General features: G+C 41.4%; 1 protein-coding gene across 1 annotated transcript; it reads right to left on the reverse strand.

Annotated features, from left to right (window-relative positions):
* Positions 1–6,618: 6,618 nt before the first annotated feature.
* LOC147557478 (uncharacterized) lies at positions 6,619–12,052 on the reverse strand. Its single transcript, XM_086658870.1, has 2 exons — positions 11,703–12,052; positions 6,619–6,823 (listed from the first exon to the last, which is right to left on the reverse strand). Exons 1-2 carry the CDS (start codon positions 12,050–12,052, stop codon positions 6,619–6,621), a joined length of 555 nt encoding a protein of 184 aa, XP_086514996.1.
* Between the last annotated feature and the right edge of the window lie 2,374 nt (positions 12,053–14,426).

The raw sequence follows: 14,426 nt of genomic DNA on the forward strand, positions 1-14,426 counted from the left end.
ATGGGAATCGAGCATTGCACTTGTTCTAAGTACAAGTGGGAGACTGAAGGATTTATCCGTTCGGTCTGAAGGAGATGTCCTTCCGAAGGAGTGTCCTTCGACCAAGGTGGCAATGCGATCAATTTTTCAGTTAGGATAACGATGACCACACGTAAAGATCATCCAGTCCGGTCCAATTAGGGATCGTAATGCTTTGCTAGAAGCCAACTACGATCGTCGGATCAAGGAGTTGATTCGCAGCTAACATAGACCGGATCCTACAACGGGTTACACATAAGAGTGGTAGCTTGATCGGAGAGAATTGACTAGACGGGAACTGGCTAAAGTTGGGGGGATTCGACTAGAAAGGCCGAAAAGGTCCGAATGGAGATTCGGGACAAGATAGAAGGAAGGCTCTTTGGGCCGGCCATGAGATGGCCGACCGGAGTAAGTGGGCCGGCCATATAAGGCCCATGGTGGGCTGCCCTGGCCGGCCACACTTAAGGGGATTATCAAAATACCCCCAAAAGGGTATTTTGGTAATTATCTTTTCTGTGACCCAGAAATAGAAAACCTAATCTGAATGAGATTCTAATTAGGGTTTGTCTATATATTGGGTCAGTTGAGAACAGAAAAGGTGTGGATTTTTCTCTAAGAAAAATATACAGCTCTCTCTCTCTCTGAATATACAGCTATTGAAGAGAGAGGAATATAGAGAAAAAGCTCCCGTTCTATCAATCTAGTCAAGAAGAAGAGTTCTTCTCAACTTTCTAGTAAGTCCTAGCAGTCTGAAAGGAAGGGAGATCAAGTCTATTCACTCGGTGTCTCAAGTAGAGGAGCTACAGTTGGAGCTCTCGATCTTTGCATGCGATTGGAATGGTTCGAGGGAAAAACGCGTTAAGGTATTTATCCCTCTCTAGTTCATTGATTAGTTTATGCATGTCGATCCTGGGCAATCTAGTGTTAAACATGAGATGTTTGAGATTCCGCTTACAACACTAGTTAGTGTATAGGATACACAAAACCCTTCAGCCCTAACTACTAGGGCTATCTTTAGATCCCTTGATTGTTGCCTTAGCTACCAGGGCTGCTTCGTCGGCTTGAGCACGACTAGTTTTGCTAGGACTTCTCCTTAGGCCCCTGGTCGTTGCTTTCGCTACCAGGGCTATTGTCATTGGCTTGAGCTCAACTAGTTTAGCTAGGACTTCTCCTTAGGCCCCCTGGTCGTTGCTTTCGCTACCAGGGTTGTTTTCGTTTGCTTGAGCTCAACTAGTTTAGCTAGGACTTCTCTTTGAGACCTCTGGTCGTAGTTTTGGCTACTAGAGCTACCTGTTTTCACCGGCTTGAGCACAACTAGTTTAGCCAGTGTAGTGTTACGGATGTGTCTAACACACCTTTTCTAGTGTTTATTGCGGAATCTCAAACATCTAATGTTAACACTAGACTCCCAAGATCTAATTATATACATGTACTAATCAATGAACTAGATATGGAAAGATGATTACCTTTAATCGCTTTCCCACGAACAAAATTCCGACAAGATTCGGAAGATCAAGAACTCCAATTGTACTTCCTCTACTCGAGACACCGAGTGCATGACTTGAACTCCCTCCTTCGAGTTAGCTAGAACTCTCTTGAAGGTTGAGATGAAGAACACCTTCTTCTTGACTAGATAATCGAGAAAACTCCTTTTCTCTCTTTTGGCTTTTCTCTCTAAAAGCTCTCTTGAATTGTCTCTTGATTTCCGTCCATAATTATGTCTTATGGAGGTCTATTTATAGGGACCATATAGAAGGTATTTGACCCAAACTAGGATTCCTAAAATATCTCCTTCAAGACATATCTTTTTGTGTCCCATATGAAACCTAAAAGGGTTTATGTGTGGCCGGCCAATATAAGATTCGATGGGCTTTATGGCCGGCCCACACAAGGGGTCTAACTGGCCATGTGCTGGCCGACCCCTTCCTAAGGTCGGCCATCACATGGCCGGCCCCTTTATGGGCACCCCCGGGCTCCCTTTTTAGCCCTGTGTTATGTACACTTGTCCGGACTCTTCCGAACTCCTTTTGGTCTCAAATAATGGATCCAATCTACTTATTTTCCACTTCTCCTTGAGACCTCTGGTCGTAGTTTTGGCTACTAGAGCTACCTGTTTTCACCGGCTTGAGCACAACTACTTCGGCCAGTTTAGTGTTACGGATGTGTCTAACACACCTTTTCTAGTGTTTATTGCGGAATCTCAAACATCTAATGTTAACACTAGACTCCCAGGATCTAAATATATACATGAACTAATCAATGAACTAGATATGGAAAGATGATTACCTTTAATCGCTTTCCCACTAACAAAATTCCGACAAGATTTGGAAGATCAAGAATTCCAATTGTACTTCCTCTACTCGAGACACCGAGTGCATGACTTGAACTCCCTCCTTCGAGTTAGCTGGAACTCTCTTTAAGGTTGAGATGAAGAACACCTTCTTCTTGACTAGATAATCGAGAAAACTCCTTTTCTCTCTTTTGGCTTTTCTCTCTAAAAGCTCTCTTGAATTGTCTCTTGATTTCCGTCCATAATTATGTCTTATGGAGGTCTATTTATAAGAACCATAGAGAAGGTATTTGACCCAAACTAGGATTCCTAAAGTATCTCCTTCAAGACTTATCTTTTTGTGTCCCATATGAAACCTAAAAGGGTTTATGTGTGGCCGGCCAATATAAGCCTTTATGGGCTTTATGGCGGCCCACACAAGGGGTCTAACTGAACATGTGCCGGCCGACCCCTTTCTAAGGTAGGCCATCACATGGCCGGCCCCTTTATGGGCACCCCTGGGCTCCTTTTTTAGCCCGGTGTTATGTACACTTGTCCGGACTCTTCCGAACTCCTTTTTGTCTCAAATAATGGATCCAATCTACTTATTTGCCACTTTATATCTAGTCAATATCTCTCTGTTCAAACCATCACTCTTATGTGTAACCCTTGTAGGATCCGGTCTATGTTAGCCGCGGATTACCGAAGTTATCCGACGATCGTAGTTGACTTCTAGCTAAGCATTACGACCCCTATTTGACCAGACTAATGATCTTCCAAATAAGGCCATTATGATCCTATTCGCCAAATCGTACGCATTGTCATCTTGATCGAAGGACATCCCTTAGAAGGATACCATTCCTTCGGACCGAGGGAATATATCCTTCAGTCTCCCACTTGTACTTAGAACAAGTGCAATGCTCGATTCCCAAGTCTTTTCATATCTCATCTGATATGTCATACTTATCATACTTTCTTGATCCAGAGAACAAACTGTCAAATCAAATGATTAACTCTTAATTCATTTGAGCATGACATGCTTTTTCCAGTTGTTTCTCATCAAGTGGCCCGGAGATATTTTTATCTTGATTTTACTCAGGAAGACATATTCCATTCTTGTACTCCCACTCAATTTCATGTCTATCCTGTCTCCCCCAACAATCCTCCTTTATAACCTCCTTTTACGGCAAGGCGTTTAACAGTGCCAAAGTTCGACATTCCTTACACAAACTGAATGAGTACTCATGTTTTGAGGAATCTCTCCGATTTGCTAAATGAGAGTTATGACATCTCATGACTTCTTCTCTCGAAGTACTCTCACTTGGCGGGTTTCCAGTGTATCAACTTATACACCCATGAAGTTGACTTTGAATACTCCTATTCCCATAGCCCAAGAAACAGCGCTATCTCGTCAATCAATCATGCTAGTCTTCTTAAGTCATTGTTGTCCAACCAATGACCTGGACTAGGGATTCTTATAATGATGTGCTTCCATGTTCACCTAGTAGGGTTTCTTTCATTAGATCACGTATCCAATAAACCTACCTGGAACACTCCATTATTTTGGACTGTCATCTAAATTCTAAACCATGATTTAGACGACGAAATAAACTGAGTTTATTTCGGATAACAAGAGTTTGTAAATATTGAGCACCGCATAAACCCTTTTACGTTTCTCAATTTTACAAGTCTTTTTAGGATTTTCTTCCTTAATCCTAATTCCTTAGATCCGTTCATCTTCCATGTCCGTTCCAAGGTGACAGTTTAGTTTATGTTTTTCACTTCGCTTATTATTATCAGCTTCAGAACTCCTTCGTAAGCTATTATGATAATGTCAGTTTCTTGAACTGAAATCAGCACTTCCCAAGTTCTAATTCTGGTTTCTTATCTAGTAGAGTTAGCAACGACTCCCATCATGAAAACTCCTTTTCATTTGTTTGCCCTTCCTAAAAGATTCTTATCTTTACTTACGGAAGATTGCTTTTATGACTTTCTTCAACTTCTGTTTTCAGAGACATAATTTTGAATGCTCTCAGCACTTTCGGTCCTTTCTCTGACTTTCATGGGTGACGACATCTTTTGTACTCTAAGTACATTTTAGATGTGCGGGTAAACATCAATCATCTCCATGATCGATCTTATGTTTTCCTGACATAAGTATTTCTCTCATGTTCAGCTTTCGCTTGTCAGGATTTCCAAATTCTGAGTTTGGCTTGGCAGATCTCATGTGAGATGGGTGGAAACTCTTCTCCAAGAGTTTTTGATCTCTTTCAAAACTTCTTTTGAAATGAGTCTCTTCATCACTTTAATCTATTGACATAGATTGTGATGCCCTAATAAATTTACCCTCGTCTCTTGTCCCATCGAGTCAGTTCTCTAACTGTTTTTCTCAATCCCAGTATGTCTCCACATACAGGACTTTGAAACGATCTTGTTTCACTCCCACTTACCTTTTTGTCTAACAAGACTATTCATTCTAAGAAATTGAATCCGATCAAATTTCTTTGCGAATGTTAGAGCCCCCAGTCCTTTTAGACCTCATCTCTTTAGACTCTCAGTCTAAACTCGGAGTAGTTTTGCTATAATTTCTGTGAATCTTCGCTAAGACTCACTCGGGGTTTTGATCAATTATCGAGATACCTTCTCTGTTTCTTTAAGAGGTTTCATCGTGAGTAATTTCTTACTCTCGTTATGGCAAGTAACTCCTTACTTCCATTATAGCGAGTAACTCTTTACTCCTATTTGTTGCTCTTTTTATTCGAACTTCTTTCGAATGTTTTATTTCCTCCCACTTGTCCGATTATCAAAGAACGCTTTCTTTTTAATAGGACACCATCGAGAGCAACAATCTAATTGTGTTTCGTTGATTTGTGGAAAAACCCTGTTATTCTTTGCTTGAAGAATCTATGTCTAAAGGTCTTTAGACTTGGAATAAAAGATCATTTTAGAACTCTTTTAAAATCCATATTCGTATGGAATCCTTTTATTCACTATAGCTTTCTAGGTCTTAGTGGTATGGCTTTTGTGCATTTAGACTTTTCTTTCGGAAGACTTTATGACTTTTAGACTTATTATCTTATCATAATCTTTTAGTCAGATTTGATCCTTACTTGATTCAGGTTTAGTCTCCAAGACTTCATCAAATCAAGTATTTAGTATATTCCAGTCACATATCACTTTCTTATGTCTAACATAAGCTTTTAGTGAGTTGACTCTTGAGATCTTGTCAAGTACATTTGTTTGAACCATGATTAACTATCGTTGAGGGATACGAGATCACTCAACTTTTAGCTTCATCCATGTTCTTTCAAATTTGTTCGACTAGATTAGAATAGCTAAATTGGATTCTTTAGTATAATTCTTTAAGAGTTGAGTAGGCATCTTTTAATAACATCATAAAATACTGAATATTTTATTTATCTCCATAATCTCATTACAGAGTCAATGTTCGAAAAAGAAAAAAGGAAAAAGGAAAACTAAAACAAATTTAGAGTTATCCATATGGAGTCCATGATCCTTTGCTAGCTTTATGCAGGAACTATTGCTCCTTTTAGCTTTTGACAGGTTCATCTCCTTACTCATTAAATACTCAGCTTCCACTTTGTCGTCTAATTCATAATGAAAAGAACAATTTCAAATATCTAATACCTTTTGTGGAATTGTATTTAATTGAATCAACTTTTCATATATTTTACCTTGACCGGAAACCACCTTTCTGTTCTTTTTATCTTCCAGGAATTTGGGACAGTTTCTCTTCCAATGGCCTATGCTAATGCAGTAGAAACAGTTGGAATCATATTAGGCACTTCTGTTTTTGGCAACTTGTTTGCCTTTCCATTTTCCCATCTTCTTTTTCTTGAATCTCTGCTTTCCTTCCTTTTAAATCCCTTTTCCTTTTGAACCATTAGAATTTCTTTCTTAGGTTCCACCACTGTGATATTCTCTTCGGCTGTCTGGAGCATAGCGTGTAGTTCTTCCAGAGATTTATTCCATCCATTCATGTTGTAGTGCATTCTAAACTGACTGAACCCATCATGAAGTGAATGCAGGAAAATATCTGTGGCAAAATCTCGGCCATGGTCGACTCCAAGTCGAGCTAGTTTCTCAAAATGACTAATCATTTTGAAAACATGTGCCCCTACAGGCTTTCCTTTCTTAAGGCGCATATCCAATATTGCCTTTGAAGTCTCATACATTTCCATCCTCGACTTCTTTTGGAACAAATTCCTAAGTTGTCGAATCATGGTGTAAGCATCCATGTGAATGAACTTATCCTGAAGAGTAGGTTCCATGGTTGCTAACATAAGGCATGTTACAGGTTCAGCCTTCTTTCAGAGACTTCTTTCCGAATCTATCTTCTCATCAGTCGAATCCTCAGTGATTATCGGAAGTGGTGTGTCTAGAATGCTTGCCTTGTTTTCGGATCTGAGAACGAGTTCCAGATTCCTCTCCCATACAATGAAGTTATCTCCGTTCAGTTTTTCTTTCTCTAGTAGCCAGCGGATGTTGAAGGATTCTTTGTTTGTCATAATTAAACTACATGTAAGAAACGCGAAGTGATTTAAACTTGTTATCCTGGCATAATTCCTTTATGCCTATGTTATTCTATATTTGTTGTCCCCTAAGAATAATATAATTCCCAGATCCCATTCCTCCGGAATTAAGCGTACTAAGGCACTGCCCTTAATCCATCGTCTTGGGTGAGTAACTCCTTACTGATCATACTCTTATGATTCTTGGTTGAAAAATTTCACACTTGTGTGTCAAATTGTCCTTTTGCCTCGAAATCCAAAACTATTTTGCTGACTTGTTGAGAATAACCATTTAGACATGTAGATCTCTGCTATAGATCTACCCGTATTGTCTCGAGGTAAAAGATGGCACTCTGCGAAGGCCGACCTACCATCAATGAACAAGGGACAACAGGTGTCTTAATCTGGGTAGGCATTTACTCAAAATTCGTTTTGGGATTTTTTTACGTAATTTATCAAGTTTCGTTACTGTGAACTCTGGCATAACCAATTATGATTTATTACGTAAAGTTTATGTGGGTTTGCATAAAGATTTCTTACATCTTTTAGTATTACCCCTAAAAGATCTCATCTTTTAGGTTATTTCTTATTCGCCTACGGTTCGTACGGATTCTTATCCTTGAACCACCATTGAGTACTCCCACTCGAATCATGATCTCATCATTTGATTCGTCAATGGCTACTTAAGACCCTATACTCTAAGTATTATTCGGCCACTTTCACTTGTGCTTAGGAACAAGAAACGTTTACCTAACTAAAGGTATACTAAGCTACGTAATCACATAAAATATACATACATTCAGAAATATGACAATCATATAAGATAAAGTATGTATCCTAGATTCGTTTCTAGGTTCGCTATGTCTCGTATAGCTAATTGTGGGAAATTGTGACATTCCTATGTCTAATGTGAGTTCTAAGTCTATTTTCGTAAAATACAAACTTATAACATGTTATGTTTCTTCCTTAATGATTTCCAAAATCGATTCTAGGAAAAACTCCGTTTGGGTCATCCGATGGCCCGGGTCAATTTCGGAAAAATAAGTTTGAAATTCGGAGAAAAAGTTTGAAAAACTTCCACTCGGGTCAAGATCCAAAATCTTCGAGTCAAACTCAAAAATGGACCCAAGTCAACTTTGGTAAAACCCTAGACAGACCCTGGTCAAACCCTGGTCAAATCCTTGGTCAAACTCCTGGTCAAACCCGGGTCGATCCTTGGTCAAACCCTTAGTCAAACCCTGGACAGACCCTGGTCAAACCCTGGTCAAATCCTTGGTCAAACTCCTGGTCAAACCCTGGTCGATCCTTGGTCAAACCCTTAGTCAAACCCTAGTCAAACTCGGTCAATGGACCTTTGACCAGTCAAGGATGAACCAAGGTCCGGACCCAGCTCGGCACGTTCCGAGCCGTGCCGGTCTAATCCGAGATGCGTCCGAAGATATCGCAGGTCGCGTCTGGATATCCCAGTCTGTGTCGGTTTGGGATGCGTCCGAGACAATCTCAGAGTCCCAGTCCGAGACGGACTGGGACGCGTCCAGGCCAGTCCGGCCCGGGACAGACTTCATCTTCCTCATATTTTCTTGTTGTCCCTTGATTTTTCTACTGTTCCTTCATGGTTGAGCTGCTGTTTTTCACTGTTTTTGATGATTTTCATCATCAAAACAGTAGGTTTTGACCCTTATTTGCTAAATTTCAAAACCCTAAAACTAGTTTTCGAAAACCTTTTTCAAAAAACTAAAGTTTTAGTGGATTAGGCTATTGAATCTACATCAAACCCCCTGATTTTCATGTTCAAATCTTTATTTAATTAATGGTGTTTTCTAGTCATTAAGCTCGAATCATATTCGTCTAGTCAAAGATAGTTTCATCTAACCGGCTCGTGATGCCACTGTAGGGTTACGGATGTGTCTAACACACCTTTTCTAGTGTTTATTGCGGAATCTCAAACATCTAATGTTAACACTAGACTCCCAGGATCTAATTATACATGAACTAATCAATGAACTAGATATGGAAAGATGATTACCTTTAATCGCTTTCCCACGAAAAAAATTCCGACGAGATTCGGAAGATAAAGAACTCCAATTGTAGTTCCTCTACTCGAGACACCGAGTGTATGACTTGAGCTCCCTCCTTCGAGTTAGCTAGAACTCTCTTGAAGGTTGAGATGAAGAACACCTTCTTCATGACTACATAATGGAGAAAACTCCTTTTCTCTCTTTTGGTTGTTCTCTCTAAAAGCTCTCTTGAATTGTCTCTTGATTTCCGTCCATAATTATGTCTTAAGTAGGTCTATTTATAGGGACCATAGAGAATTATTTGACCCAAATTAGGATTCCTAAAATATATCCTTCAAGACATATCTTTTACACAAGGGGTCTAACCGGCCATGTGCTGGCCAACCCCTTCCTAAGGTCGACCATCACATAGCTGACCCCTTTTTGAGCACCCCCTGGCTCCCTTTTTAGACCGGGGTTATGTACACTTGTCCGGACTCTTCCAAACTCCTGTTGGCCTCAAATAATGGATCTAATCCACTTATTTGCCATTTTATATCTAGTCAATATCTCTCCGTTCAAACCATCACTCTTATGTGTAACCCTTATAGGTTCCGGTCTATGTTAGCAGCAGATTACCGAAGTTATCCGACGATCGTAGTTGGCTTCTAGCTAAGCATTATGACCCCTAATTCGACCTGACTAATAATCTTCCAAATAAGGTCATTATGATCTTATTCACCAAATCGTACGCATTGTCATCTTGATCGAAGGACATCCCTTAGAAGGATACCATTCCTTCGGACCGAGGGAATATATCCTTCGGCTAGGACTTCTCCTTAGGCCCCTGGCCATTGCTTATGCTATCAAGGCTTTTTCCGTTGGCTTGAGCGCAACTAGTTTGGCTAGGGCTTCTCCTTGAGGCCTCTGGTGGTAGCTTTAGCTACTAGAGCTATTTTCGTCGGCTTGAGCACGACTAGTTTAACTAGGTCTTCTCCTTAGGCCACTGGTCGTTGCTCTCGCTACCAGGGCTATTTTCGTCGGCTTGAGCACGACTAGTTTAGCTAGGACTTCTCCTTACGCCCTTTAAGACTTGTCTTAGCTCATAATAATACTTCCATTTACTATGATGTCGTACAGAAGAGTTTGTACTTTGTGTGGCAAATTTTAGGAGTCCTAAGCTTTCTTCTAAAAGGCTGGCTTGAGATGCTCGCATTCCAGAGGTGTGTGAGGACTTTCCCTGACACGTTTGCTAGTCTGTACGTCCCGGGTCCCACTACTTTTACTATCTTATATGGTCCTCCCATGTGAGAAAAAGCTTGACCGCCGATGGTTTTTGTGTAAATTTGGAATTTCTCCACACCATGTCTCCTACATCGAACTTCCTTATTCTCATATGAGATCTGTGCTGCTTCGTTATTGTGTCTTTAAAGGCTAGGTTTCTTAGTTCTGCCTGGTCTCGGACTTCGTCAATCAAGTCCAGGTGCTCTAACATCCGCTGCTCATCGGTTTCGGGATCGAAATGTTTAACTCTCAGACTTGGCTTGCCTATTTTGACGGGTAACACAACGTCCATGTCGTATACCATTCGGAAGGGTGTCTCCCCCGTGGCTCTCCGTGGTGTGATGCGGTATGTCCACAACACACCAGGGAGTTCGTAGACCCAGTTACCATTATCGTGGCACTTGGTCTTAATGTATTTTACGAGAGTTTTGTCGGTTACCTCGACTTCACCGTTTCCAGCTAGATGGGTCGGGCTGACGTAGGCCGGCTTGATTCCATATTCTGTGAGGAAATTCTTCATTGGTTCGTTGTTGAATTGAGGCCCGTTATCCATGACTAGAATTCTTGGGATCCCCAATCGGGTTATCACGTTGTTCCAGAGTGCGTTGATAATCTCCTTTATTCGGGTTTTGGTCAATGCTGCCGCTTCCACCCATTTGGTAATGTAGTCCACTATGACTAATATCATCTTCTTTCCTCCGATTCCTGCCGGAAAGGGACCTACCAGGTCGATTCCCCATTGTGCGAAGGGACATGGGCTCACTATTGGTGTTAGTTCGTTGGGATGTAGCCGATAGTCGTTGGCATATTGCTGGCAAGGCTCACAATACTTGGTGCACTTTAAGCAATCCCTTAACATCCCTGGCCAGTAGTGTCCAACCAAGGTTAACTGCCTGTGTAGTGTTCTGGGATCCGCGTGGTTTTTGGTAACCCCTTTATATATTTTTGTCATTACATACTCTTGTTCGTCTTTTGCCAAACAGTGTCGTAAGGAGTGGATTAGGGATTTTCGATATAGGAGCCCTCCAAGCAAGGTGTATCTTGAGGCGTTCCTGTGGACCCTCCTAGCTTCGCTGGCGTCTTCTGGTAACTTTTGCGTTTGTAAATATTACGCCGGGGATGGTAGTTTGACCTTTAGTCATCTTGGATAGGGCGTCGGTCAGGGTGTTCTCTTGCCGGGGGATCCTGGTAATGGTGACCTTTGTGAAGTGTCGGATTATTTTCCTGACTTTCTTTACATACTTCATCATGTCGGTCTCTTTTACCTCGTAGTCCCCGTTGGTATGATTGACAACAAGTTGGGAGTCGTTGTATACTTGAACATTGGTAGCTCTGGCTTTTAAGGCCAGTCTCTATCCCGCCAGTAGTGCCTCATATTCGGCCTCGTTATTTGTTACGGCGAACTTGAATGTGGTTGTTTGGAAAGTTCTACCCTCCTCGGGACTGATCAAGACAACTCCGTCCCCCTTCATTGCTTTGTTTGATGCCCTATCTACGAATAAAGTCCAGACCTGCTCCGGCCCTACGTCTATCGCCGAGACTGAGCACTCTGTTATGAAATCCGTTAACGCCTGTCCTTTTAGTGTAGTTCGGGGCACGTACCTGATATCAAATTCTCTTAGCTCTACTGCCCACTTGGTTAGTCGTCTTGACAGATCCATTTTTTGGAGTACATTCCTAAGTGGTTGGTCGATTTGAACGACCATCGTGTGAGCTTGGAAGTAGGGACGCAGCTTCCTAGCTGTTAAGATGAGTGCGTAGGCTAGTTTCTTTACGGTTGGATAATTCAGCTCTGCCCCGCTTAATACCTTGCTAACGAAATACACCAGATGCATCACCCCTTCTACCGTCTTGATTACCATTGCTGAAACTACTTCCCCTGAGGTTGCAAGATAGACGATAAGCTCATCTCCGGGGTAGGGCTGACCAGTAGAGGTAATCCGTAATCCCATTAAATGTGTTTTCAAGCTCTGGAATGCCTGTTCTGCTTCGGCTGTCCATGCGAAGTCTGGCACGTTTCGGAGGACTTTAAAAAAAAGGGAGGACCTTATCCCCCATCTTGCTTAGGAATCTGGAGAGAGAGGGAGACCAACCTTCCTTTTAGTCGTTGGACATCCTTTCTACTCTTTGGGCTGGGCAAGTCTCTCAGTGATGTGATCTTGGCCGGGTTAGCTTCTATTCCTCTATGACTCACCATGAACCCGAGAAACTTTCCTGATGTTACCCCAAATGCGCACACTTTTCGGGGTTCAGCTTCATATTATAAGCTAAAAGCCTTCCGAAAACGATTTTGAGCTTAGGTATCAGATTTTTGCGGACCGAAGGCCATCTGTTGGTAACAATATAGCCCCCGATCCGTCAGGAAGGCAGTATGCTCTTGATCGGTCTAGTGCATGGCTATCTGATGGTATCCTGCAAAGGCATCCATAAAACTAAGCAGTTCATGGCCAGCAGTGGAATCCACTACCTGGTCAATGGATGGTAGCGGGAAGCTATCTTTTGGCAGGTCTTATTTAGACTAGTGAAGTCTATGCACATCCTCGACGTGTTGTTCTTCTTTTTCACCAATACTACATTGGCCAACCATTCTGGGTATCGCGCCTCCCGTATGACTCCTTAAGCGAGGAGCTTCTCCACCTGTCTTGCGATTTCAGCCTGCTTGTCTGGCGCGACATTTCTTTTCTTTTGTTTCACGGGCTTGCTTCCTTCCCTAACGTTGAGTTTGTGAATGATGATGTCGGGGTCTATTCCAGGGACCTTGTCCGTTCCGAAGGCGAAAATGTGGCGGTGCACTTTCAAGAAGGAGTTTAGTTCCTCTTTCTCAATTTCGTTTAGGGTACTTCCTATACAGGTTACTTCCTTGGTTTTATCCCCAATCTGTAGGGGTACGGTGAGGTCCTTTGTTTTCTCCGCCTCTTCTTCTTTTTGGACTTTTTCTTCCTCAAGTCTCTTGGCCTCAAACCTCGGTTCCTCTGAGGAAAGTTGTTCCGTCGCCGGATACTCGGTGGTGTTGTCTTCTAGGGGCGTATCCTGGGATCCGCGAGGAGTGCGTTCCTCTAAGGGCATGATTACCTGGGGGTCTTAAAGAAAAAGTTATTCTGAAAAATAAATGAGGAGAGTTCGGGTTACCGAACTGACTATTTTGCTGGAGAGATCCCCTCTTTCTAGCGCCAAATGTTGATGTCAAAAAATGGTCTTCCGTTATATCAGCATGAAACAGGGGGTTAATGCATGACAGCCTCCGTTATGGTTGAATATTCTGTTATGTTAAGTTAGATTCCGCAGAGTGTTCCTGCTTCCAGCTCTGGCTCTCTGCTTCTTTACTCTTGTTCCTCGCTCCTTGCTCCTGCTCCTTGCTCCGGCTCCTTGCTCCTGCTTCTTGCTCCATTCTCCTTACTCCTGTTCCTTGCTCCTTGCTCCTGTTCCCTCTCCTGTTCGTCTATTACCAAAGGGGGGAAATCCTGCAAAGGGTTCCAAAACAGCTCTGACGCTAAACATAGTCAGGGTGCTCTTTGCAGTAAAAGAATGAATATTGATCGATCCTTTTGGGGGCGAGTTGTGAGAACTCAGAGTTTCTTGTGACCTTTTTAGGTCTCATTTGGGTGTACAGATAGCTTATTTTAAGAATTTCTTCTATCAGCCACAATTTTTTAATATTCCAATTAAGTCGTTTGATATCTATATAACAAATTAGCTAGGTTTGGTGTCATGTCATAACTTTGATTTATAAATCTCGGTCGTCCAATTTTTTTTTTTGTAAATCACGACCCTTCTTTTTAACGGGTTTTTAAAAGATAAAAGTGTAAAAGTTAGAATAACTACCCACTCCCTACAAATTCTCTAACTCTTTTTCTCCCTTCAAACAACTCAATATAATCTCGGTTATTATTTTAAATATATTTTTATTACTTCAATATTTATATAAGACCAAAATATTTGATAATTTTGTATAACATAAATATAGAAATTTTCGTGCCCTACGGGCACGGGCTATACCCTAGTGCTATATAAAAAGTGGTTGCATCTTAGAAAGCTGGAATACAGAGTTTTGTGAAAAAAAGTGATATTTTAGACGGTGATAATTCAAGTAATATATACCTACTTAATAATGTTAACAAGAAATATATAGGTTGAGAAAATATCTACTATAATAAAACAGGTCAGACGGTTATGAGAAGTATAAGTCTGACCGTCTGTTTATTTTGGGAGTTTGATAAAGATAACATACGACAGTTGGTATAAAATCCTCTTCGTGTAAATGTACTCAAAATATAAGGGTAATTGTGTCATTCTACTTTTTTCTTATAGTCGGTTAGGATCTCTCCA

This window comes from Eschscholzia californica, unplaced genomic scaffold (genome assembly GCF_041429995.1).
Source record: "Eschscholzia californica isolate CP2 unplaced genomic scaffold, dmEscCali1.0.p SCAF_2, whole genome shotgun sequence".
In the NCBI taxonomy this organism is placed as follows: Eukaryota; Viridiplantae; Streptophyta; class Magnoliopsida; order Ranunculales; family Papaveraceae; genus Eschscholzia; species Eschscholzia californica.